Genomic DNA, 26,851 nt, shown 5'->3' with positions numbered 1-26,851 from the left:
GGGCTAATGCCAGTAACAAAAGGAACCTAAGGAAGCAAAGGGCATTGGGAGCTATCAGTGATAATAGCAGAAAGTTTGTAGAAATAGCAGGCTTGATAGAGATTGAGCGTGCTAGGGATAACAAGTCTGAATAGCTGTGTGTGACTTAATTTCATTTGTGATGAAGGGGACTCATATCAAAAGGCAACTGAGTGGATCCAGAATCCAGTGGTTCTGGGTAAAATCAAGTTAGGTAAAGGAAAACATCCATAAAGTTAAGCAGTGCAAAGAAAGATATAAGACAAGACAAATATTGGAAGTTAGAGAACCAAAACAGCTGTTGAGACAACAGTTCAAAGTGTGAAAGACATTCAATTTGAATGCTTACAAATCACTACTACTATAAGTTTGCTGATGACACAAAGATGGCATTGGCAAGTGGCATTTTAAACAGTGTAGCTGGAAGCATAAAAGTATATTAAGTGAATGGGGAAAACTCTGCTAAATGGATTTCAATTAAGACAAATGTGAGATCATTCTCTTTGGACCTAAAAATTATAGTACAGAGTACTTTCTAGACAGTGAAAATCTAGAAACAGTGGAAGTCCATTGATGTACATAAATTTTTTAAGTGTTATAGACAGTAACAGAAAATAATCAAAAAGGCCAATGGAATGCTGGCCATAATATTTAGGAGAGTAGGATACAAGGAGGTAAGATTTATGAGCAATTCAAAGCCCTGGTTGGACCACATCTATGAGCAGTTCTGGGCACCATACCTAAGGAAAAATATACTTGCCTTGGAGAATGTGCAGCATAGATTTATTGGAATCCAAGGGTTATGTTACGAGGAGAGATTACACAAATTAGGATTGTATCCCCTGGAATTTAAGATAGTTTAGGATTAAAGTTTAATAAAGTTCTCAAGCTATTAAAGGGAACTGATAGGGTAGCAAGAGAGAAAGTTACAGGTTGATTGCATTGGCCCATTTCACAGGTCCCAGAAAAATGACTAGTACATCTTGATTACAATTGACTATTTTTCCAAATGAGGCTTTCGTTATTAAATAAAGGAAAAAAATGTATGGACAGAATTTTCATCTCGTATATGTTCAGGTGACTGATTCTGATACGTGGGCATTTTTCCAGATTTTAAAATCTGTTTTTATTGCATTTAGATTCTTTAGCTCCCTGAGGCAGTTCTCTGCCTTCAGGGAGCTTTCAATCTGCGATCCCCCCACCATCCACGCTGACTTCAGCGCTCACCCTCCTCCTGCCCCCATCCCGGCAGCGCTGAGCCTTTCAGCGTGCGTTTCATGCTGGCTGGCTGTTAATTGGCCAGCCACGTGAAATCGCGGTCGGGGGGCTGATCGCAATGTGGGGGTCTGTTCCCCAGCCGTTCCCAAGCCTGCTGATTGTGGGCATCCGCCAAATTAAATATCCTGCCCCAAGGCACTGGTGTGAACCCCATCGAGAAACTAACCTTGAAATAATCAGGATAGAGTTAAACACACAGGTATCTGGCAGAGGGATTACAATTAAAGAGGTGAGGGTAAGGGCGAAATAATACTTAATAAGAATTATCCACAAGATGGATACCGATAAAGGGAAAGCTGGAAAATCTTTTAAGTCCACGATCTACTGGTGACATGGATTACAGAAAGGTGGCAGATAATATCATCAAGGCTATGCCGTGTAGAATAATATATCTTAAAGGGAAAATACAACCAGTGACAGCCTTAGAGACCTGCTAGAGGAATGTATTCCTGAATGCATGCCAGTCTCCACCCTGATAGGATGGCTTGGGAAAGTCAACAACATGAGTCTAGGTTGATACTTTGGTCAAGGGCTCTTGGTAAGACAGTCATGGCCAGAAAGTTACCTGCGTCAGGTGAGCTGGACGGGAACGGGTGGGGGCAGGCGTGAGCTGATCGCCGCCTGCGATCAGCTGCGCACCGCCATTTAACGTGGGCGGGCCATTTAAGGCCCGCCCAGCATGACGCACGGTCGGTAGCACTCAGCGCTACTTGTGCGGGTTGGGGGGAGGAGGGAGAGTCGGGGCCTGCACTCTTTCGCGTATACGCCGTGCAGAGCACAGGAATCTCCCTGAGGCACGGAGCTGCCTCAGGGAGATTAAGCTGATAGTGCAAATTTTTAATAAATGATCTGAAAAATTATTTAAACATGTCCCCTCATGTGACAGTCTCACATGAGCTGGGACATGTTCATGCATCTCTCAAAATTTATTTAATTATTTTATTAAACTTTCGGGAAACCTCATCCTGCCTGTGGATGAGGTTTCCTGAAAAACACAAAGTCTGTTTGGGCTCTTTGCCTGCCCACCAACCTTAAGGTTGGACAGGCAGCGCTGTTAATCAGCTTAATTAGTTTCCTAATGGCCTTAATAGGCCTTTGACAGTTTGGTGGGCGCACAGCAGCCTCCGGCGCGTGCCCGCCTAATGAAATATCGAAATGACGCGCGATGATGTCGGGACGCACGCCTGATGTCATTGCGCATTATTTTGCACTTTGGTGTGTCGGGCCCAGCCCCGCACACTGATGGCAATATTCTGGCCCATGTGACTGGACCAAAATCCCTAGTAATAGTCATTTGGTAATACAGAACTTGAGTATCACTGAAAAAAGACATGTCAAAGCTTTTCGTCTTGCACTCACCAGGACACTCACAAGAATACCTAATGCAAATGGAACAACAATTATACTTCATGAGAAGAGAGTGCTGATTGGCTGGCAAGTGGATTCATGATTGATAGAGGTGTTGCCATGGAGAATACATCAGTTAACTGGTGATTGACCGTTAACTGCCAAGCTTTGTTTAAATTCAAACCAGGCAGGTTGACTCTGATTGGTCAAGGCATTGCCCTAGGAAATAAACCAGAGAATGGGTGGTGCCTTTACCAATCAGAGTCCACTTGCCAACCAATCAGCACTCCCTTCTCATGAAGTATAAATTGTTGTTCCCTTTACATTTAGTATTCTTGCTAATGTCCTGATGAGTGCAAGACAACAAGCTTCAATGTGTCTTTTTTTAGGGATTCCCTACTAATAAAGACGCCACACGTTAAGAATGAAAACTGGTGCCATCCTGCTACAGGGCGACGTCAATAGTACAGATGTGACAAGGCAATTTTGTTCAATATCATTACCCATCACACTTCCTGGTCAACAACAGCAATAATGGCAGCAAATGTGGTGTAGTAAATATGAAAGGTTGTCAACAAAGAGACAATACATGATTATCTCGGCAGGTTGACAGAGCACAAAGCTTGTGTGTACAACCTGGCTCCCCGGGCACAGGTATATCAAATGAAAGTAGTGTCCGATAGAGAAGGCACCCATGTTGACCATAAGCAAAGAGAGGGGTACTGCTTTACCACAACAGAGGATTAGTTAATCCTTGGACCTAGTGGATTTGTAAAGCTATGGTGACAGATGAAGTTGAGTGACCAACTGGTTACTCCTTACTAGTGGCATAATAAAAGTACCATTACAGAATAGATCCTGCTTGTTAAGGAAGCAGAACAAAAAAAATCACACAGTTTGGACATACTATACCACCCTTCTTGTTCAGCTTACAGTCAGTTTTGGAACGAAGCAGTGTACACACTGAATAATGATGTACATGTAACAATATATTAGACAAACAGCCAGGCTAACTAATGGATTACGAAAGCATGAAGTAAAATGGTGTCACATGAACGAACTCTTTAATTTTTGCAAGTCTTTTATTACAAAACCCTGCTAGCTTTGGGGCAGTCTGTAGAAGGAACATCTGAACGTTGCAAAAAAGCTGTTTACCTCTCTCTCAACCAAAGTGAACCCTGCATGCTTGTATCGTATTGTGGACAGTGCACAGAGAAATTCTACAGAAGACTTCAAATTCCTAAGCGGCGTTTCCAGGAAAAAAGACAAGAACCTTAAGAATTGCCTCAGCCACAAACAACAGTGAAGGACTCATAATCAGTGAACTGTTTACATCTTTGCCTCTTATTGTTGAATTTTAATTTGGCCAAAAGTTCTTCTATGTTGTATCTTGTATTTTTGCATGCGTGTGTGTATGTGTATGCTGGGTATGTGTGTGTGAGTGTTTGTGTGTGATGTTGTGATGGTTGGGACATGTGTTTACCTTGAATATTTTAATATCTTTACCTGGGTGTGTTTTTAGCACAATAAAAACAAACCCCTTATTCATTTAAACATAATAAAGCCTGCCGGACTGGGTTCTTTGTAATCAGCATTTAAATAGTTAAGTATATACATTGAATTGGCACATTCATCCTTATAAATTTCAAAATACCCTGTTATAATTGACCATGAAGTGGGAAAAAAAGCCGGGGGTGGGGTGCAGGAGTCCCTTGCACCTGTCCTCACCTCGTCATAAGAGTCCAAAGAGGTGAAAAATGACTGACACTGAGTAGCATTTGGGAAAGACTTAGCCAACTTAAGGCATGACCAGCTTTAAGAAAGCTTTTGAAGGAGGAGAGACACAAGAGGAAAGATGTAATCCTTGAAGGGCCTTAAATGACACTGCAACTTCTTTTCACTTCACCGAAAAAAATCCTGAGCTGCTTTCTGTGTGACCTTCAACCAACATCTTAACGTCTGCTGGTTAGGCTACTCGATCCCAGGTACAAATGAACTTTACGTATTGTTGTGTGATCACTTCAAGGAAATATGCAAATGAGCAAGTAACCAGGATGTAAAGTAGCAGGTGACCAGCGGCAAGTAGGGCAGTGTAGGAATTGCAGTTGTGCTGTACTTGTGAGTAATAACTGCAAAATCCACAAAGTAGATTTGTCTGCTGAGCCATTCTCTATTGTACCTTCAAATAAACTGAATCTACATGTAGTTTACCAGTCCTGTGTGTGAGATTGGTAAGTTTGTGTAAAGCAAATATAGAAATGCAACATGGTGGCAGTGATGTGAATTTGAAAACCACAGGACGAGCCACAGACAATACAACGGCTATATGTATATCGAAACCCCATGAGGCAGAGTTCCTCTACAGACGGTGCTTTGCAGAACAGTGAGTACCCATTATGTGGACTAGCTGGACCGGTGGTTAATGGAAGCAGCAAGTCAGTTCAGAGTCATGCTGTGCAGTTGGTTTTGAATCGGCTGGGATAACTGCAGGGCCATTGCGATGTCCTCAAGTGCCATTCCTGCGCAAACGACAAAAGCGTGCAAAGTGGGAAAGAACCTGAACCGCAGCTCCAGAACAAGACAGAAAAGAAAAAAAATACACAGTAGCTGCACTGGTGAATCTCTCCATGGAGTAGACAGGTTACAAATACCCTACACATTAGGAAGATCACCACCAAATTCCCCAGCTTGAATTGGAAAGCCACAGATGTCCTATCTGAATTTAAGCTTTTCAGGCAAAGGATGAAGCTATGCTTTTTAGATTTATGTGTCACAGAACTAGATAAACAAGCAATGAAAATAAAGATAACCATTGGAAATGAGGGGTTGCACTAAGTCAGCACTTCAGGCTTTTCTGAGGAGGATCAGAAGGACCCTGTTAAGCTATGGAACATGCTGGAGGATCAGCTTTCATGTGACAGTGAACTTCACTGTTTGGATTGCTGATTGCTTACAGAAAGCAGACACATGAATCAATTGTTCATTTTGTCAGCAGATGCCATGATAAGGGCAAGGACTGTGATTTTTCAGAACCTGAGCTGTCTAAACGGATAATGGAGAGACTTCAAGTATTATACCTGGTGGATATGAGTGGACCAGCAAAGCAGGGTTACCGGCATATACTGAACTCAACATTGTGACCATACATGAGATTACCAATATACCAAGTGCGATAGAAGAGGTCAAGAATAATCACATTAAGTCTGTCTATGACTTACAGCAGATATGCCCTGACAAATTCGGCACTATAGGGAACTTCAAAGGTGATGCTGCAGTTCACCTCAGGGAAGATGCAATTCCATCGATTGAACCTCCTAGGAAGTGCAGTGTGCACATTCAGGAGAAGTTAGAATGAGTTGGATGGCATTGTGCAAACTAGGTGCCTGGCAAGGGAAACTATGTATTGGCTAGGGATCAACAATGATATCGAGAAGATAGTTATGATATGTGAAGCATGCCAGAGTCACCAACCACAAAGAATCTCTACACACTCATGAGATTCCATCCTACCCTTGGTGAAAAATTGCGATAAATTCATTCACTATCTGTTGTGATGACTTTCTAGTCATTGACTGCTTTTCTACGTTTCCAATCATCAGACTATTGATGGATACTTCAAGTGTATCCATGGTGGACACAATGAATGTAATATTCAGTTTGTTCAGTATCCTGAAGAAATCATATCAGACAATGGGCCACAATATACTGGCAGATATTTTAGGGACATGTGTGCTTAATGGGGCGTAAATAGTGTGACAGCCTCACCACACTATCCCAGGTCCAAAGGACTTGCCAAGCAAATGGTTTGCACCATTAAGGTATTAATCACAAAGTGCAGGGAAACAAAACAAGATCTCTGTATTGCCATGTTATACTTAAGAGCAACACCTTTAGATATGGACTTACCGTTATCAGCAGAAATGAATTTTGGAAGGCAGTTTAGGACAACCTTGCCAAGCAATCACCTGCCCCAGTTGTCAGAGATACAGAAGAAACTTTTCAAAAAACTTGGGAGAATGAAGATGGCACGTGCAGGTGCAGATCTGCCTAGTCTGCATGTAGGACAGATGATTCAGATCAAATATCCTACTCAGGGAACCTGGTCACCCACAGAAGTATACAAAGTATGCAGTGAGCCTAGATCCTATGAGATCACAACATGGAAGGGAGCGACGTTAAAAAGAAACAGAAGCCAATTAAGGGAATTGTACTCCTGTATCACACCCAGTGCTCCAAATGCATCCAAAACACATCCAAAGATTAATTCGGAAAGTGAAATTGTGGAAGACCATCATGAACACAGTCAACACTCCAATAACACATAGGATGCCATGCACCAACAAGTCAAAAACACCTAGGTAACAGGTGTAAATTTCAGGAAGGTCATACCATCATGAGATCTGGGAGCATTAGCATTCCACCCATATATATAATGCAGGCTCTTAAATCTTAAACAAAGATCTGCCTTTTGTATAAATAGTTTTCACAACCACCTTACTGCTCATGTATTTTTACTCAATGTATGTAATATTATGTTGGAAAAAATTTGGGGCAGGATTTTTACCTCGTCAGGTGGGCGCGGCTGCGAAACCGAGGGCCCCAACTGCTATTTCACACTGGATGGCGAATTAACGGCAAGCTAGCGTGAATCGCGCGCTGCAATGATGAGTGCTGCCGGGGTGGGGGCAGGAGGAGGGCGAGCACGAAAATTTGCGCATGCGTGCAGGTGTGCACACTGAAAGCTTCCTGAAGGCACAGAGCTGCCTCAGGGAGCTGAAGAATTTCAAAAACATAAATAACGAATTTAAAAATGTTAAAAACCTGTCCCCTCATGTGTCTCTGTCACATGAGCAGGGACATGTTATAAATGAGATTTAAAATTTTTATTTTATTTTTAATTCCTGTTGGAAATCTCATCCAGCCTTTGGATGAGGTTTCATAAAAAATCCAAAGGCTGCCTGGCCGATTTGTCTGCCCGCCAACCATAAGGTTGGACGCACAGTGAAAAATTGCATTTAATTGTTACTTTAATGGTCTTAATAGGGCTGTGGCGTTGACATCGGGACGCTTGCCAACGACATTGCGCGTCATTTTACACTCGAGTGGGTCGGGCGCACGCCCGCCCCTTCAGTGAAAAATTCTGGCCTTGATATTGTGATATCACTTTAAGGGAACGTGCAATTAAACAAGTAGCCAGGATGTAGAGCAGCTTGTGACCAGCAGCTAGTAATGTGTAATCTGGTGTAGAAATTGCAGCTGTGCTGTCCTCATGAGTAATAGTTGCTGAATCCATAAAGTAGTTCCCTGATGAGCCATTCTGTACTGCATCTTCAAGTAAACTGAATCTAGTTTACAAGTCCTGTGTGTTAGATTGGTAAATTTGTACAAAGCAAACATAGAAACACAACATATATGTGCCACATGCTGCACCCATTTGTATCTCAAAAAAGCTCCAATTTGCATAATACAAGTGGCGTCCAGCCTGAAGTAGGCAGGAGCTCCATCTGCCTTTCTCAAGATGCTGTTAAAGTTAGTTGCAGATGGAATGCTAGCATAAATAGGGTGGTAAGTGGCCCAACACCTGGGTACTATTGCCCCAATTATGTTAGGCAGTAAAAATTACTGTTCAGCCTATAGTAACAAAGAGGCTGGGGAGAGTATCCCAGTGTGTGAAGCCAAGACATCCTGTAGCTGAATATGGAGCAGAGAAAAGGGAATGCAAAAATATAAGTCTGAAAAGCTGATGACGCATTATGGAACTCAGGGTTGAAGAAGATTACAGATGTAAGGAGAGTTGAGGTCATGGGAAAACCTATAGAAGAGGACACATTTTGAAATCTATAGGATGAGGAGCCAATGATCGGATAATCATGCAATATATTGGCAGGACTTTATTATCATCATTTTATTCCATTTAAACAAATGCTATGACAGGCTTACCAGTGTTGGGCTGGAAAGTCAGAGGTAGAAGGCCTCAGCCAGGTACCATTCCCAATGGCAATCAGGAAAGATCGGAGCATGGTGGGGGAGGGAGGTGGGACCTGATCATGGCAATTGTGAGTATTGTTGTTAAAAAGCCAGGAACTAATTATTATATGAATATACATCCTCAGATGCCACATTCACTGCTGCAATGCAGTCATGTGCCAAGTAACAGTGTATTAATCCACCAGTCCATCAGCCATATGGGGAACTGTAAGAAATACACTCATTGAAGCTCCAGCATTTTGAGTCTAAAGTGTGATTATTTCTAACTTATAGTAACCAGAGACATAACATGATGGCAATGGTTGTGAGTAACAACTCAAACAATTTAAACAAATTTAATGCTGAAGTAGATCAAAAAATCAATCCAAATTAGTACCAGAAAAAGAGTAAAACTGAGTGAATTGTGCGAAAATGAAATGGTCACTGTAACAATAAACACAAAGCTCCAACCCATGATGAATTGGAGGGCTGATGACATCATAGAGGCATTTGAGAAGTTTAAACTAAAATTCAGCAGCTTTCTAAACCTCACTAGAAAAGAGGAAAGGGTCAGCTACATCCTTTTGTGGACAGGAGAGAAATGTTAGGTTTGTTTAATAGCTGGGAGCTGAATGAAGATGGCAGTAGAAACACAGGCAAAGTTTTTGAAAAAATCTGCACACATCAGCAGCATAAGCCAAATCATTGGATCTACTGATATGAATTTCAAGGTCTAAGGCAGGGAACAGGTGAGCCAGTTGACAATTTCGTAACAAATTTAAATTTAAGGACACAAATGGAAAGATGCAAGAACAGCTCATTTGAGGCTCTGCACACCTTGAAGTACAAAAAGGTTTAATAGGAAAGGACAATCTCACAATATTGCAGGTTGTAGATACTGCCATGAGTAGACAGATGAAGATGCTGATTACCCAAACGGCAAGCTTTCAGTTAAGTCAAGAGAAAAGCAACAGGGTTGTCACAGTGAAACTGCAACAAGAGAATGCACAGCAGACAGAGTGAAAAATGTGCAAGAGCTGTGGACAACCACAAGCGTTCATAGGCAGAAGGAAATGTCCTGCATATGGTTCAAACTACAGAGCTTGTGGAAAGCCAAATCGCTGGAAAAAGATGTGGAGAACAAAGAAAGAAGATAGTAAGTGAGTTTATCAGAATCAGAGCAACAGAGTGAATGAGAAGGAAAAGAAACCAAATGCCCTGGAAGATGATGATGAGTCTGAGGACGCAATAGGCATAAGAACCATACAAATGCATAAAAAGGTTGGATGCGACAGTTCCCAGAGGAAATAAATTCACAGACCAATTCAGATAAGGAAGAGGGTGAGAAATAAGCCAATAACCATAAAGCTGAAGCTTGATACCAGAGCACAGAGTAAAATCATCTGCTCAGACAATACCAGAAGATCTTTCCTGAAAATTTAAAATGGGTATCCAAGGCAAGGTGCTGTGAAACCTAGCAACATCAGGCTAATGGCATATTGGGGACCTGAGATTCGACAGCTAGGAACAACCCAAATCAGATGGGACACAGAAAGGAAAAAATGTTAATTGCATGTTCTATGTCACTGAAACAGATGGTCCTGATATCCAGTTGTGAACAGCAGCAGCTTATCTCAGTAAACAATGAGATAAAAGATCTAAGTATGAAGATCCATCAGCTAATAAGTGTAACACTACTGAAACTGAGTCAAATTAGAGATGAGACCAGCAAAGATGAAGGGTTATAGACGCTCTCTCAGAAAGTGATCCAGGGATGGCCTGATGAGATACAGCTAATGCAGAAAGCAATATAGCAGTACTGGTCTATCAGAGATGACATCTCACTAGAAAATGGTTTTCTGCTAGCTAGATCCAGAATAATCATTCCCAAAATGATGCAGGAAGAACTTCTCCAAAAGATACATGAAGGCCACGTAAGAATGGAGAAGTGTAAGGTCAGAGTCTGATCAGCTGTGTACTGGATAGTTCACAAAAATGCCTCTTTATTTTTCAAAAATTATTTTTTAAAAACTTTCAACTGACTGGAAATTCAGTACTTAAAAAAAATGAGACAGCAAACGGCTTTAAAATGTGAGGGCACCTTCCAAGGTGAAGCTGAGAAAAGTAAACAAGAACCCCCTCCGAAAGGAAGTGTGAAGAGAAAGTCATTTTAAAGGAAACCTATAGACATCAAAACCCCTACCCTAACTAAGAGATTAAAAATGCCAAAAATAATTTTGGGAATGATTATTCTGGATATAGCTAGAAGAAAACCATTTTCAAGTGAGATGTCATCTCTGATAGACCAGTACTGCTATCTGGCTACCAGCTAACCAGCCAAATACAGAAGAGTTGGGGGGGATGTCTCCAGTGGGCACAGGGGATCCCCAAAGGAGGTCCACTCCCCCTCTTGCCTGACACCAGCCCATGCATTGATAGCTGCTGGATACCTGCTTGGTGTGGGCCTTACCCTGCTGTGGATAAAATAGCGGCAAATGTGGGATTGAAGCACTTAAGTGGACATTAATAGGCCACCTAAGGGCCTCAATGGGTCGAAGGGTGGGCTGCCCACGATAAAATAGAGGACAGGAAGGAGGGCCATAAGTTGCATTTTATGATGCCAGTGGGAGGCTGTAAAATTCAGCCCAATGTATCAGTCTACCAGTCAACCAGCCATATGGAGAACTGTGATAAACACACCCAATGAAACTCCAACATTTTGAATTTAAAGTGTGATTATTTCTAATTTTGGGGAACCAGAAGACATAATGGTAAGGGAGGGAAAAATCAAGCTCGGTAGGTAGGGGAGGTCAGATCCTGGCAATCAGGAAGAAGGGAGGCAATAATCGGGATGGCAGAGAATGGAGGCTGCAATCGGCAGAAGATTTGTTTGAGCAGCCACAGGGAGGATGGGTGCTCTGCATGGCTCCTCAAACTGTGCTATAAAAAGTAGTTGTCTGCTTGATCTGATAGCTCCACTCTCCATTTTGTTGGCAGGATTCCCAATGTGGGAGCCTGATTTGAATATTATATTGAAATGTCCCAACTCTCCACAGCAGCACACAGACACACCACCCAGCTTGCCACTGTAAAAGTGCAGCAGCACAAATGCAGTAGGCTGAGGCTGCCTTTTGTTATTTAAAATTTTTAGCTACACAACCGCCTGACCTTCACCCACCCATTGTGGGGGTGGGGTTTAATATCAACCCCTATGTTTCAGCATTTTAGAGAGATTGAGTATCACGGCACTGATCAACTGATCAGCAGAGGAAGGCCCACACCAAGCCTTACTAGGGGGAGCATGGACATTCTTGGCATTGTTGAGCCAACAAGAAGCAAGTCTGTGATGAGAAGAGCTCCTCGGACCTAGTGTTTAAAGTGAAAGTGAGAGAGCAGAGTTGTTCAGAAAAGGAGCACCTGAAATTGTCCTTACTCTCCAAGATAATTCTGGAGTAGTGGAAGGATTTGGACCTGATGAAGGGGTGACTGTAATGCTTTGGATGATGGGTATTGTTTATCAGTTATAGTGCACTGTGTCAAGGTGTGTTTCAGGGATAGGGGCAGAGGAGAGGGCATTATAAATTTGATGAGCGTTGGGAAGGGAAGTTGCGGGCAGTATCTTCCCAGGAAGGAATGTGATAGTACATGTTAAAAGATTTGTAAAGTGGCTTTGGCAAGGGCAGAAATCTTGGAAACAACTTGGAGGTGTCTCTAGATACCAAGATCAAAGGTGTGGCTGTGATTGTGTTGGATAGTTATTGTGGAAAGAAAGGTTAAGTCATGACAAATCAGAAAGCACTATGTGAAGTTTATTACTAAGGATGATGAGTCACTTGAGGCAGAGGCTGGATGAGAAAGGAGTGATGAAAATATGGAGTACTTGGGAGGGCAGAATTTTTTATTCTTTCATGGGATGTGGGCATTGCTGCATTGCTGGCAAGATGGTGGTGAGCTGCCTTCTTGAACAGCCACAGTCCACCTGGTGCAGGTGCAATGAGGAGAACTTCAAAGAAGAAATGGGAAGGGTAGTAGAAGTGAAGTGTTAAAAGAAGGACAGAGTGCCAGAGCAGTAACAGAACAGAGTTGAGATCATTGCCATGACTGTGGAAATGAGACTACATATTTGACAGATATGCCAGCTTCAGTAAGGAGAAGGAAATCACTGGCCTAGAAATTTGATGCGACTCTACCCATTTTACAGGTCCAATATGGTGGATGAAATATACTCACAAATTCTGAGTGGGAGATTTACCCTATTGGGAAATTAGGGTTCTAGTGGGAAAGTGGTCTTCTGTATTGGATTAGGTATTCAGAGGTGACAAGTGCCTATGTCTGAACAGGTGTTATAGAATTTTGCATAAGCAAATAAAGGACCTAACACCTATTTGTTGCTTTCTTTGCCACATTGATTTGTTCTGAATGCAGCCAAGGTTGGTCCAGGTGTGTTCTGAAAAATCTGGTCTATATGCAGCCAAAGGGAAAACTTAGGCTGTGAAAGAAACAAAAAATTCATAAGCTATTTACAGGTTAGAGAATTTTCTTCTCCTTGAGACTTCAACAAGGAGGAAGAGATGGGAGATAGTGAAGTAATGCACTCCTAGCAGCCAAAAAAACTTCTTCTACTGCATTATCTCAATCTTTCTTTCCTATACACACACTTTCCATGCATTTGTGTATGAAAGTACTCTGTCTAACAGATTGCACTGTACGCTTTGTATCTTTATAATTCACATGATGTACTCACTCAATACTGGAATTCCTTTGATGCACACAGCGGCTGTAAACATATTGATACACCTTTCGAGGGATGAAATCTGATGTGAGGGAAATCACCAACCCATTTCCAATAACGGCAAGAACACCGATTACTTCCAGAATCCCCAGCCATATTCCTAGGGCACAGACACAGAGACATTTGTCACCCATAATTTTCTAATTGCCACATTGTAAAAACTCAAAATGTTTGAGTATTTCTTTTTCAGGTTTGCTTCCTTAATTTTTCCAGTCCCTTTCGCTTAAGTTACTGATAGTTCCATTGGTACCACAAGGCCTGCATGTGGTGACGCATGTTGGAGCTGGGACTCTGAAGGAACAATATTATAAATCACGTTCCTTGTATGTAGTCATACCAACTGAGACTGCATTTTGGGAATTCAGGTTTCCAGCTCACCTTAATTCCAGATAGGTACTCCTGGCTGGTGAGGGTCAATGCTGTGGGCATAGTTGCATAAAATTGCTCTAAGTGTTGACGAGTTACTTGATCATGAAGTTAAGAAAATGTACCTGTTTTGACTTCTTCTGGAATAAAAACAGAAAATGCTGGAAATACTTAGCAACTTTCCAGTATCTGCAGTTTTCTGCTTTTGACTTCTTCTGGCCCTGGTTTCTCTTCCCACTACCTTCATTTATCAGGGATGCCACATCATTACCATACGCTGATCTGCATATTTAAAGAAGAACCCCACCGACTTCAGATGGGTGTACCTGAAGCTTGCTAAAAGGAACTGCTTAAATAGTGGTATCTGAGCAGAATACCAGCAAGTAACTGATTTTGACTCCCTGCCCACTTGATTTCCTCTGGGCGGTTAGAGTTAAAATTGGCCTTTTGGAGGAATGACTTAGACTTAGACCAGGAGACTTGAAAATTTGTATTTAAATTAGGAACTTACCTGGACCAACCCAAAAGTATACGTTTGAACAACGTACTTGCCTTTGGACGAGAGAACCCATGTTTAGATTACAGGAGCAGGGAACTCAAGCCTGGGCCATGAGTCCTGGAAAATGGCTGCCAGAGCACAAGGCTAGGAAGTTTCATCTGACTAGAGAATATAGTTCATATTTCAAATCAGTGCTTGAGCATAAAGCATTGCCTTGTTGGAGCGTATAGACAAAAATCAGTCACAAAGACTCTTTGCTTGTCATAGATAGGGCAGAATTTAATGAGGATGGTGGTGACATCTGCCAACAAAACTGGTGGCACCCTCATCAACATGATCCATGAGAGCTCCAGGAAATAAAGTCCTGAACCCTGCCACTAGGGCTAGCAGCTCACCAGGGGACATTTAATTGCAGGGCTGGCCTTGGTAGGTAGGGCGGAAATCCTGCCGCCAAGAGCCCCGGTACCATCAGACCAACCAGGAGCAGTGGTTGCTGCCGGTAATTCACATGGGCATTTACCAGGGTTCATCATAGCAACCCTGGAGAAAGGTAAGTAACGACGGGATGGGCGTTCCAGGGAGGGGTGACCAGCAAGCTGGGGTTGTGGTTGGTGGGGTCAGAGAAAAGGGAAAGGGAGGTGCTCTCAACGGGTTCCCCTGCTTCCCGATGCCAAGTCCTTTGATCGGGCAATGAGTGCCTGACAACAAGAAACCACCTCTTCTTGTTCACAATTTGCTTGTTGGGCTCTCCAAGCCGCAAGTTCTCTGTCCGCCACTGGTTGAATTTTTTGCTTCTTTTTTAATTTCATGGATGTGTGCATCGTTGGCTAGGCCAGCATTTACCAGCATTTATTGTCCATCCTTAATTGCCCTTGAAAAGGTAGTGGTGAGCCGCCTTCTTGAACTGCTGCAATCCATCTGGTGTAGGTGCACCCAGAGTGTTGTTAGGGAGAGTGTTCAGAATTTTGACCCAGCGACTATGAAGAAAAGGCAGATATAGTTCCAAGTCAGGATGGTGTGTGATTTGGACAGGTGGTGGTGTTCTCATGCATCTGCTGCCCTTGTCCTTCTAGGTGGTAGAGGTTGCAGGTTTGGAAGGTATTGATGAAGGAATAATGATGAGTTGCTGCAGTGCATCTTGAAGGTAGTACACACTACTGCCACTGTATGTTGGTGGTGGAGGGGGTGAATGTTTAAGGTCTTGAATGGGGTGCCAATCAAGCGGGCTGTCTTGTCCTAGATGGTGTCAAGTTTCTTGAGTGTTGTGGGAGCTACACTAATCCAGACTAGTGGAGAGTATTCCATCACACTTCTGACTTATGTCTTGTAGATGGTGGACAGACTTTGGGGAGTCAGGAGGTGAGTTATTCACCGCAGAATTTCCAGCCTCTGACCTGCTCTTGTAGCCACAATATTTATATGGCTGGTGCAGTTCAGTTTCTGGTCAATGGTAACCCCAGGGTGTTATTCAATGTGCCAGAATGCTGTCAGGGCCCACAGCCTTTGCAGTATCCAGTGCCTTCAGAATACCAGTGGTGGCAGGATAAGGCCTTTAAATGGGCATTAATTGTGGGATTCAATGATGGTAATGTCATTGAATGTCAGGAAGATGGTTAGATTCTCTCTTGTTGGAGATTGTCATTGCCTGACACTTGCATGGTGTGAATATTACTTGCCACTTATGAGCCCAAACCTGAATGTTGTCCAGGTCTTGCTGCAAATGGACATGAACTGTTTCAGTATCTGAGAAGTTGCGAATGTTGCTGAACATTGTACAGTCATCAGTGTACAACCCCACTTCTGACCTTATGATGGAGAGAAAGTCATTGATGAAGCAACTGAAAATGATTGGGCCTAGGACACTATCCTGAAGAACACCCGTAGGGACTGAGATGATTGACCTCTAAACAACCACAACCATCTTCCTTTGTGTTAGGTATTACTTCAACAGTGCAGAACTTTCCTCCTGATCCCCATTGACTTCAGTTTTGCTAGGGCTCCTTGATGCCACATTCAGTCAAATGCTGTCTTGATGTCAAGGGCAGCCACTCTCACTTCTTGAGTTCAGCGGGCTCCATGTTGATTCCATGTTTGAACCAAGGCTGTAATAAGGTCAGGAGCTGAGTGGCCCTGGCAGAACCCAAACTGAGTGTCAGTGGGCAGGTTATTGCTGAGGAAGTGCCGCTTGATAGCACTGTTGATGACCCCTTCCATCATTATGCTGGTGATCAAGAGTAGACAGATTGGGCAGTAATTGGCTGGGTTGGATTTGTCTTGCTTTTGTACAGGACATAGCTGAACAACTTTCCACACTGTCAAGTAGACGCCAGTGTTGTAGCTGTACTGGAAAAGTTTGGCTTGGGTGGCAGCTAGTTTTGGAGCACAAGTCTTCTGTACTACCGTCAGAATGTTGTCAGGGCCCATAGCCTTTGCAGTATCCAGCGCCTTCAGAAAACCAATGGTGGCAGGATAAGGCCTTTAAGTGGGTATTAATTGCCCACTTAAGGGCCTCCACTGGCTTCCAGGCAGGAAAGCCACCAAGCAAGCCTTCCTGCCTCAGCCTTAATGAGGAGGGCGAGGTGGTGCAGTCCCCACCCCACGCCCTTCTGCCCAATCAAATGGCACCTCAGCCTCAGAACTTGCCTCTGGGTTGGGGGTTCGGGGGGATGAAATTAAATTCTGCCCATTATGTCTGGTTTCTTATTTATTAATTTAAATGGACATAAAATCAACTTAATGCATTACGAATGTGTGATCCTTTTCATCCATTTTTCTCAAATGTGCTCCAACCAAGGCAATGCTTAATTTCCAATGTCAAAGAAATTAATTTGCTGTTAGGTTTCAAGAACTATGGAGCAAGGAATTGCAGCTGACCCCTGGCACAGGTAACACTGTTAGGGGGAAGAAAGTAAGTAAGAATTTATGGTAAGGGAGAATTTATTGAAAGGGAATGAATTACTTAAAATCTCTAGGCAGCCAGTGCTACCAAGCACATTAACAGTTAAAGGTTACCAGATGAACCTTGCACAGCCTTAGGGCTTGCAAACAACAGAAAGGCCTTAGGAGCCGGACTGGAGTCAGAGGATGGCAATAACAACTAAGATTAAGTGTGCTCTTCAACAAATAGGGGAACAACAGATGGTCCTAGTTTAGGTAGGAGGGAAGGTCTCTCTTGGGTGAAAAATAGGGACATACGATGCATGTACCTGTTACCAGAGATGTCTGTTTAATGTAAACCTATATGTTGACCAGATCGGAATCTGGAAACTGTTCTTGTACGTGACCAATAATGTATAAATATGTTGAACACTTGTAATTTAGCAGAGTGCTATCTCAAACTGCATTGAGATAGTTCTCTCCTTGCAATTGCTCGAATGAACAATCGCGACCTGTACCTGAGACTCCTGTGGTCCGTTTGTCAAAGTGACCACAACAGTTTGGCGTAGTCGGCAGTGTACTTGGATCGGATCCTCGGGACGGCTCTGCAAAGTGGGTGAGTATATTTTATTTGCCACCCATAGTTAGTGCAGTAAGCCTACCCGAGAACGGTCCGGTCGAGTATCAAAAGAATCGGGAGGAGGACTCAGGACAGGTGATAGGAGGTGCCGATAGGAGGCAGAGCCATGCTGGCGGGCTATGGTTTGAGATACAACCTTAACCAAAGCCGTGCAGGCCAGACCCCAGTTGAGAGGAGGCAGAGCCACGCTGGCAGGCTATGGTTTGAGATACAACCTTAGCCGAAGCCGTGCAAGCCAGACCCCAGTTGATAGGAGGCAGAGCCACACTGGCGGGCTACGGTTTGAGATACAACCTTAGCCAAAGCTGCGCAGGCCAGACCCCAGTTAAGAGGAAGCAGAGCCGTGCTGGCGGACTACGGTTTGAGATACAAACTTAGCTGAAGCTGCGCAGGCCAGACCCCAGTTGATAGGAGGCAGAGCCACACTGGCGGGCTACGGTTTGAAATACAACCTTAGCCGAAGCCACGCAGGCCAGGCCCCAGTTAAACAAGTAGACCGCATATACCTCAAATAACTAAGTTGTTAGGGCTGCGCGAACCTACCGCGCAGAGAAAGATGGGGATATAAGAACAGAAGGCCGTCAGGAAAACAGAATAGAGCTATGGAACTCGACTGGGGAACCGCGGACTCCATTACGAGGCTCATAGCAGAACAACAGTCAAGATTAATTACAAAAAATGCAGAAAGGGGGGTGGAATCCACAGGGCAGAGGTGAGTATGGTGGCCATTACCAAGGAGAAAGTGCTAGGAAAACTGAAAGGTCTGAAGGTGGATAAATCACCTGGACCAGATGGATTACACCCTAGAGTTCTGAAGGAGATAGCTGAAGAGATAGTGGAGGCGATAGTGGTGATCTTTCAGGAATCATTCGAGTCAGGGAGGGTACCAGAGGACTGGAAAATCGCTAATGTAACCCCGTTTAAGAAGGAAGTGAGGCAAAAGACGGAAAATTACAGGCGATTAGCCTGACCTTGGTCGCTGGTAAGATTTTAGAGTCCATTATTAAGGATGAGATTTCAGAATACTTGGAAGTGTATGGTAAAATAGGGCAAAGTCAGCATGGTTTCATCAAGGGGAAGTCATGCCTGACAAATCTGTTAGAATTGTTTGAGGAGGTAACGAGTAGGTTAAACAAAGGAGAGCCAATGGATGTTATCTACTTGGACTTCCAGAAGGCCTTTGACACAGGAGGCTGCTCAGTAAGATAAGAGCCCATGGTGTTAGAGGCAAGGTGCTAGCATGGATAGAAGTTTGGCTGTCTGGCAGGAGGCAGAGAGTGGGGATAAGGGGGTCCTTCTCGGGATGGCGGCCGGTGATTAGTGGAGTTCCGCAGGGGTCAGTGTTGGGACCACAACTTTTCACTTTATACATTAATGATCTAGATGAAGGAACTGAGGGCATCCTGGCTAAGTTTGCAGATGATACAAAGATAGGTGGAGGGATAGGTAGTATTGAGGAGGCAGGGAGGCTGCAGAAGGATTTGGACAGGTTAGGAGAATGGGCAAAGAAGTGGCAGATGGAATACAACGTGGGGAAGTGTGAGGTCATGCACTTTGGTAGGAAGAATAGAGGCATAGACTATTTTCTAAATAGGAAGAGAATTCAGAAATCTGGAGTGCAAAGGGACTTGGGAGTCCTAGTCCAGGATTCTCTTAAGGTTAACTTGCAGGTTGAGTCAGTAGTAAGGAAGGCAAATGCAATGTTGGCATTTATTTCGAGAGGATTTGAATATAAAAGCAGGGATGTGCTGCTGAGGCTTTATAAGGCTCTGGTCAGACCACATTTAGAATATTGTGAGCAATTTTGGGCCCCGTATCTCAGGAAGGATGTGCTGGCCCTGGAAAGGGTCCAGAGGAGGTTCACGAGAACGATCCCAGGAATGAGAGGCTTAACATATGAGGGACGTTTGAGGACTCTGGATCTATACTCGTTGGAGTTTATAAGGATGAGGGGGGATCTGATTGAAACTTACAGAATACTGAAAGGCCTGGATAGAGTGGACATGGGGAAGATGTTTCCATTAGTAGGAGAGACTAGGACCCAAGGGCCAGCCTCAAAGTAAAGGGAAGACCTTTTAGAACAGAGATGAGGAGAAACTTCTTTAGCCAGAGAGTGGTGAATCTATGGAATTCATTGCCACATAAGGCTGTGGAGGCCAGGTCATTGAGTGTATTTAAAACCGAGATAGATAGGTTCTTGATTGGTAAGGGGATCAAAGGTTATGGGGAGAAGGCGGGAGAATGGGGTTGAGAAACTTGTCAGCCATGATTGAATGGCGGAGCAGACTTGATGGGCCGAATGGCCTAATTTCTGCTCCTATGTCTTATGAAACCCCTGGAGAACAAAAACAGTGGTGGGTAGAACAGAAAAAGGATAAGGAAAAGAAAGTGGTGATGGTTATTATTACCTTGTATAATGGATCTAAGTTACAAGAGCTGCTTGTGCTGAAGAGAGAGAAAGAGAGAAAAGGGGGGGTACCCCTAGGGAGTTAATAAGCACTGACAGGCAGGAGCAGGGGAAATGTGAGCTTTCATCAGGTTGATGGTCCCTACAGGTGGAGCCTTCAAGATCCCTTTATTCCCCCCACTGCTATTTGAAGTTTCGTTTAGAATATGAGAGTTTTAAGTCGTTAAGTTAAGGATACAGGAATATAAATACATACTTCTAAATACATGTTTGTTTGTGTGCAAGGAAGCATTTGTATGTGAGCTTTAATGTGTTTTCTTCTGTAAATTGTCATTTATGTATGTAGTTCAGCACTTTAGGGTTGAAAGCCCCATGTTAGGTTAAAGGAAATGTATACTAAAACATTCTAAAGTTTTGAATATAAGGTTTGAGTTGAGATTTCTGGCACAAAAAAATCGCAATTTGAAGGTATCATAAAGCTAAACAGGGTTAGATGAACCAACCTTTGTACCACCCCCTTGCAGACTAGTAACACCAGCTTCCAAGCTGATTGGGATGACACATACAAGTTGCATTAACTCATACGAGTTAGTATTCTAAAATTCTGGGGGAAAAAATTACCTGAAGCTCAAAGGATTCTAGGAAAACCAAAAGACATAAACACACGGTCTAGGTGGTTCCAATGGATAAAAAGGGGTTTATCTTGAAGAGATGAATTAAATATGAAAGGAAATCTGCATCCCAACAGCACTGTAATTTGAATTTGGGACAATCTTGAGATGTAAAGTGCAGTGTAATTTAACAGGTTACTTTGAAGAACGAGAATGTTATCCAAAGGTAAAGAATGTGTCGATAAACATGTGGGACTTTTAACCTGGATACAAATCATTACACATGAAAAAAAATAGATTGTTTTAATTTTGATAGTGTAAATTACATTTCTTACAAAGTTTAAAATTTGAGGTTTGGCTCCTGATAATTTCTCAAAAGGGAATTTTCATTTTAAAAGGTTTGACAACAATTGACACTAATTCAGATGCTGCAAGCTTTTGTATTGTAAGTCTGTTCCCAAAATATGAAGCTAAGCTCAAGACCTTGACAAAGTTTGGCAGAAATCCAATTTTTGGCCGAGTTAATGAATCTGGGATAATTCTAAAAGAAACGGGTCAGACACAATTTAGTGGGTTACTTTTGAGACAATAAAATGTTGTTTGAGAGGAAGATAAGGAACATGTCAATGCCTGATTTCTGTTTTTAAAACTGTTATGAGAATACTTTATTGGATTATAAATTCTCTCCAGACACCTGAACAAGATAAGATGGTAGCTGTTGTATGTGTAAAATGGTATGAGGCAAGTAGGAGAAGGAGTTGGGGAAAGAGGACACATATACAAACTGTTTTAAGGGAAGTGAATTTGATAATCTGGCCATCAACTGAGACATTGGAAACGCACAGGGGGAGATAAGCAAAGATCTAGAGACAGAGATCCTCGTTGACACGGAATAGTTAATACAGCCTAAAGAGCAAGGAAACATTATAAACGATCAAGACAATAGAGAAACTGACCTCAAAAGAATCTTAGGATGATCAAGGTCAGGGGGAAAAAAAAACTTAGAGGTAAAATTATGTGGAATCTGTGGTTCAGGAATTAAAATGTAAGGAGAAGTAATACTTAACAACAATTTACCACAAGATGGATATAGGTAGAGGGAAAGCTGGAAAAAGGCTAAATAGATGTATTACTGGTTGTATTAATGTGCCTGCAAGCTACAAAAAGTAAGACCACAGGATTAACACTATGATGACAGACAGAGTTAAGCGGCTCCCAGAGAAAACCGTCACTGGAAGTGAAGATACTGAGCCATTGAAAGATAGGATAAGAAGGTGCACTGTAGAGTTGTGTAGGCAGTTTAAGGAATTGAGGTCCAACGTGGGACAGCAGCAGGAGACAGTAGGTTGGAAGGAGTGCAAGGTGCCTATCCAGATGGATTCAGATCAGGGAACTCATTTCACAGGAAGAGTCATTAAAGAAATGTATAAATTCAAATATAAACAGAAATTCCACATTCCCTACCAGCCACAGAGCTCGGGGCTGGATGAAAGGATGAACTGAACTTTAAAACAAAACATCAATCACAAAAGCAATTCAACAGACAGGGAACAGCCCAATATTCTAATGCACCTTAGGACTACCCCAAGCAGGACCGCCGGGTTCACCCCATTTGAAATAATGACAAGGAGAGCAATGCAGTTACCCGAGGGAATCATGGTAGGAGTGGGAGATGTAGGACCACTAAAAGGAAGGATGCGAGACTATGTGAGGGAAATGAGTAAGCAATTGCATGAATTAAGGAAGGAAGTCAGAGACCAACAGGTGAATAAGGATATGGAAACAGGCAAATCCAAAGAGCAACAATGGACCCCCCGCACCCCCCGCCTCGCCCCCCCCCAAGTGGGGAATAAGGTGATGGTCAAGGTGAGCCCGGAGCGAACAGGGTTTGCCCCCAGGTGGCATGGACCATACGAGGTAATTATGACAGGTGATATGTGGGCACCTGTAGGTATGAGAACGGGAAGTAAATGGAGGCATTACATACAGTTAAAGATACATGACAATTGACCACGCGGTAACCCGGAGAACAGGAGCCGAAGTTAATGCCTCCACAGGTCTACAATCCTGATCGTGGGTGTATCAGTACTGGCAACAAGGTTGGGGATCATCACTGCTCGTCCCGCACCGCAGGAGGAACTTTGGTACAGCACGGACAGTGCCGAATGTGACATGCAACGGGGAATGATAAATGTAACAGTAGGAGAACAAGTGCTTTTGAATTTTTGTAAGGATTTGCTTCAGATCAGGTGTGGGAGGTTCACCCAAAAGAGAATATTAGTACCACTACCCAGCCACCTTCCACATCTGCTTCCACAGTCTGAGTAGGGATAATTGAAACCTCTCAAACCACACCGACTGACCCACCTTGTCCAACTATGCATCCAGGACCGACGAATGGTTTGGTACTGGTTAATCAGAAGTTTTGTATGATAATGTACACCACGAGCTGGTACCCGTAGTCTTGAACATATCTGGAATTGCCCTGCTCCAGTGGTGCTCAACCCATATTCGAGCACTATATACGGCTCTAATGGGCCAGCTGATGACTGAAGCATCTCAGTTCAACGATGGGATGTGATCAGGTTTGGGAAGGAACCGAGTTAAGCGCAGCCTGATAAATGATGCCGCTACGATATTCAATACATCAGTGGTTAATTCAGAACCTGGCAACTGTTGACTAGAAGGTCTGGACCTTGAGCTTTAAACTTAAGGAGATTTTAGAGCGGGGACAGGGAATTCATAACACCCAATTAAATACAGACCAGGACATGACACGGTTAATCCAAAGCCTGGCTTCTGTGCTCGAACGTCATGTGGGGACTATCAACAAACTGATTGAAATAGGGAAGAATATTTCAGATGAAGTGAGCAGAAACGATGTTTGCAGCACCTATGGATCTTGGGCACTGGAACAAGCCCGAGAGAATTTAAGACAGATTAATGAAGGGATGGTTCCTTTATGGGTAACTAATGAACATTTATTTAATCTTTCACAACATAAGGATCATGACTTGACTGGTTGCCAATCAGAGGTTTAACATGCGTATATAGAATGAATGTTGAATGTATAGTAAATAATAATATGCTAATAGACATTGTATTAGTAATACCTGTCATACCTATGTCAACACCTGACAGGACATTCTATAGAGTAGAAAATATTGGGGTGATATGGGGGGATTATTATATTAGGTACCATGACATTCCATCATATGCAGTAGACATAGAAGGGAATATAGTTAGCACCACATTAGAAGGGTGTAGGATAGAGGCCACCGCAGTAGTATGCACACCCAATATATGAGACAGATGAAGCTAAGTGCCGAGTTAAAGCAGCAACAAATTGTCCAATGGAAACTATATGGGCTGCAAAAGAACTGGCCCATGTTGCACACACAGGGAATGGGAGATATTGTATTACCACGTGGCAGCAGAAGATCTAATACGGGTGCAACTGGATATGCCCCATCCATAATCATTCATTGTGCCTACACCTGCAGGCGCCAGCAAGGGTAGGGAAAGTGGAACTGGTCGAAATATACAAAAGAGGAACAACTACTATTCAAGTCAAGGAAAGCCTTAAGGATAACCTGACACAGTATTTGAACCAGTTGTCCTATGAAATTCCCTTATTACCTGAGCACCTAACCACGATTTGGAGACAGGCTCAGCAGATATACAGAACTTACTATACACTGCAGCAACAGGTTAGAGCCTTAAAAGAGGATATCGAGCAAATAGGTTCTTCCACATGGTGGTGGTGAAATTGGGGCTCAAATGTACAAATACACCCATGGGTTCGGATTATCTCCCATGCCCTGGTTGTGATTCAGCTGATACTAGTTATACATTTAATATACTTGATTCATCGTACCCGAAGGTGGCAAAAGAGGTGGGGGAGTTTTAGCAGGTGGAGAAGAAATTTAGTAAGCCAGAGGCCTGAATTGAAGGGCCAGATGATACACATGGTCTGACAGTACCCTTTATAACCCAAAGCTGGATGACTGGCCAGCATCAATGGGCAGCAGTGCGTAAAGGGATGGACAGTACCACTATAGTTGGCTACCTTGGGCTAGGTCAAGGGCCAAAAGGGGGGACTGTTAGGGGGAAGAAAGTAAGTAAGAATTTATGGTAAGGGAGAATTTATTGAAAGGGAATGAATTACTTAAAATCTCTAGGCAGCCAGTGCTACCAAGCACATTAACAGTTAAAGGTTACCAGATGAACCTTGCACAGCCTTAGGGCCTGCAAACAACAGAAAGGCCTTAGGAGCCAGACTGGAGTCAGAGGATGGCAATAACAACTAAGATTAAGTGTGCTCTTCAACAGATAGGGGAAGAACAGATGGTCCTAGTTTAGGTAGGAGGGAAGGTCTCTCTTGGGTGAAAAATAGGGACATACGATGCATGTACCTGTTACCAGAGATGTCTGTTTAATGTAAACCTATATGTTGACCAGATCGGAATCTGGAAACTGTTCTTGTACGTGACCAATAATGTATATGTTGAACACTTGTAATTTAGCAGAATGCTATCTCAAACTGCATTGAGATGGTTCTCTCCTTACAATTGCTCGAATAAATAATCGTGACCTGTACCTGAGACTCCTGTGGTCCATTTTTCAAAGTGACCACAACAAACACCAACTATCAATCGCCTTCTACATTAATAATTTGAAAGGCAGCACCCTAAAACCTTCTACGATCTGGACTAATATAGATCAAACTATACTTTGTTAAATAAATTTCCCTCAGTACCATACAACAAAATAAACAGCATTGGTCAAAGTCTTACCGATATCTTTTGCTTTTCGTGGTATTGGCCGCCTGAGAAGCCAAGTCATCTTTTTGGCATCCAATCGAATTTCAAATAGGTTATTCAAAAATGCAAGTAATGGAGCCAATGGGAAGGCTGCAACAAATATTGTGGTGAAACCATATTGAATTGCTGAAAAGGAAAAGAGGTTGATGACAAAGCCATCACAAGATAAAGCACAAATGACAGCCAACAGTCAAGGCTCAAACTGAATAACGGTCAGTTGGCAAAGTAATGTAGGCTACATACCACCAGTGGAGCTATGTCCCTGCAAAGGATTTGATTCCTTTAGGAGAGGAGGATCAGGAAGAAAACCGGGCAAATAAAATATCCAAGTAACCTTGCATGTAACTGGCTGAGCAACATGGAGTACAGGATAGGAGGCAACAGGGAAGACTTCAAAATGCAGCTCACAGCAATCTGTGAGGCTGCCACTAATTCAGGGCACCAAACAATCAAACTTGCAGACCCTTGATTTGAATTTAATTGCTATCCAGAAAAGAAGCACCCACATTCTTTGCCCCATAGGGAAGGTGCATACGAAAGGCATAATCCAGACCCAGTGGTAGGAGGTGGCCTTGGCAGTAAATGTAACTTCCAGCAACTCCTGCACAGCTGCTCAATGTCAGAAGTTGACTGATCTCTCCAGGACAACAAGAGATAGTTGTATTTTTACAGCAGCACTGTAATATTTACCATTTACAACTATCTTTCCCTCACTGTTTTAGAACATCTACAACATTTTTTAGTAATTCACGGCATGGGGTGTCACAGGCATGCCAGCTTTTACTGTCTATGCAGAGGTAGTGGAGGACTGCTTCCTCGAATACAACTGAGTAGCCCCTGCTAGGCAATTTCAAAGAGCAGCTAAGGATCAACCACATCGCTGTAGGTCTGGAGTCATATATAACCCAGACCGGGTAAGCATAGCAGATTTCCTTCCCAAGCGACATTAGTGAACCAGATTTTTTTGACTATCCAGTAGTTTCATGATCACCATTACTGTTAATAGCTTCTTTTAAATTCAAGATTTATTTAATTAAATTTAAATTTATCAACTTCTATGGTAGGATTTAAATGCCTGTTCTCTAGATTCAATTTCCAGGCTTTGGGATTACTAGCCCAGTAACAAACATTATACTATTGTATACCTGCAATCAACAGGCAGGATTTACTACAATACTCTCAACATCCTTTCCTTTTTCTGTATGTGTTAGCTTGGCTTAGTGTTA

The 26,851-nt window shown here is 42.9% G+C and overlaps 1 protein-coding gene across 1 annotated transcript in view; it reads right to left on the bottom strand.

The window, feature by feature from the left end:
* The window catches only part of LOC144685067 (anoctamin-9-like), a 316,975-nt gene that overhangs the window by 22,295 nt on the left and 267,829 nt on the right, over window positions 1–26,851 (bottom strand). The window contains exons 17-18 of the mRNA XM_078549602.1: window positions 25,599–25,751; window positions 13,355–13,502 (exon numbers count right to left, since the gene is read on the bottom strand). Of these exons, the coding sequence (XP_078405728.1) occupies window positions 13,355–13,502; window positions 25,599–25,751 (301 nt within the window). The remainder of the gene's footprint in view (window positions 1–13,354; window positions 13,503–25,598; window positions 25,752–26,851) is intronic.

This window comes from Cetorhinus maximus, chromosome 9, assembly GCF_964194155.1.
Source record: "Cetorhinus maximus chromosome 9, sCetMax3.hap1.1, whole genome shotgun sequence".
In the NCBI taxonomy this organism is placed as follows: domain Eukaryota; kingdom Metazoa; phylum Chordata; class Chondrichthyes; order Lamniformes; family Cetorhinidae; genus Cetorhinus; species Cetorhinus maximus.
Note: the sequence above shows the minus strand (reverse complement) of the source record. Positions and strands in the feature narration are given on the sequence as shown.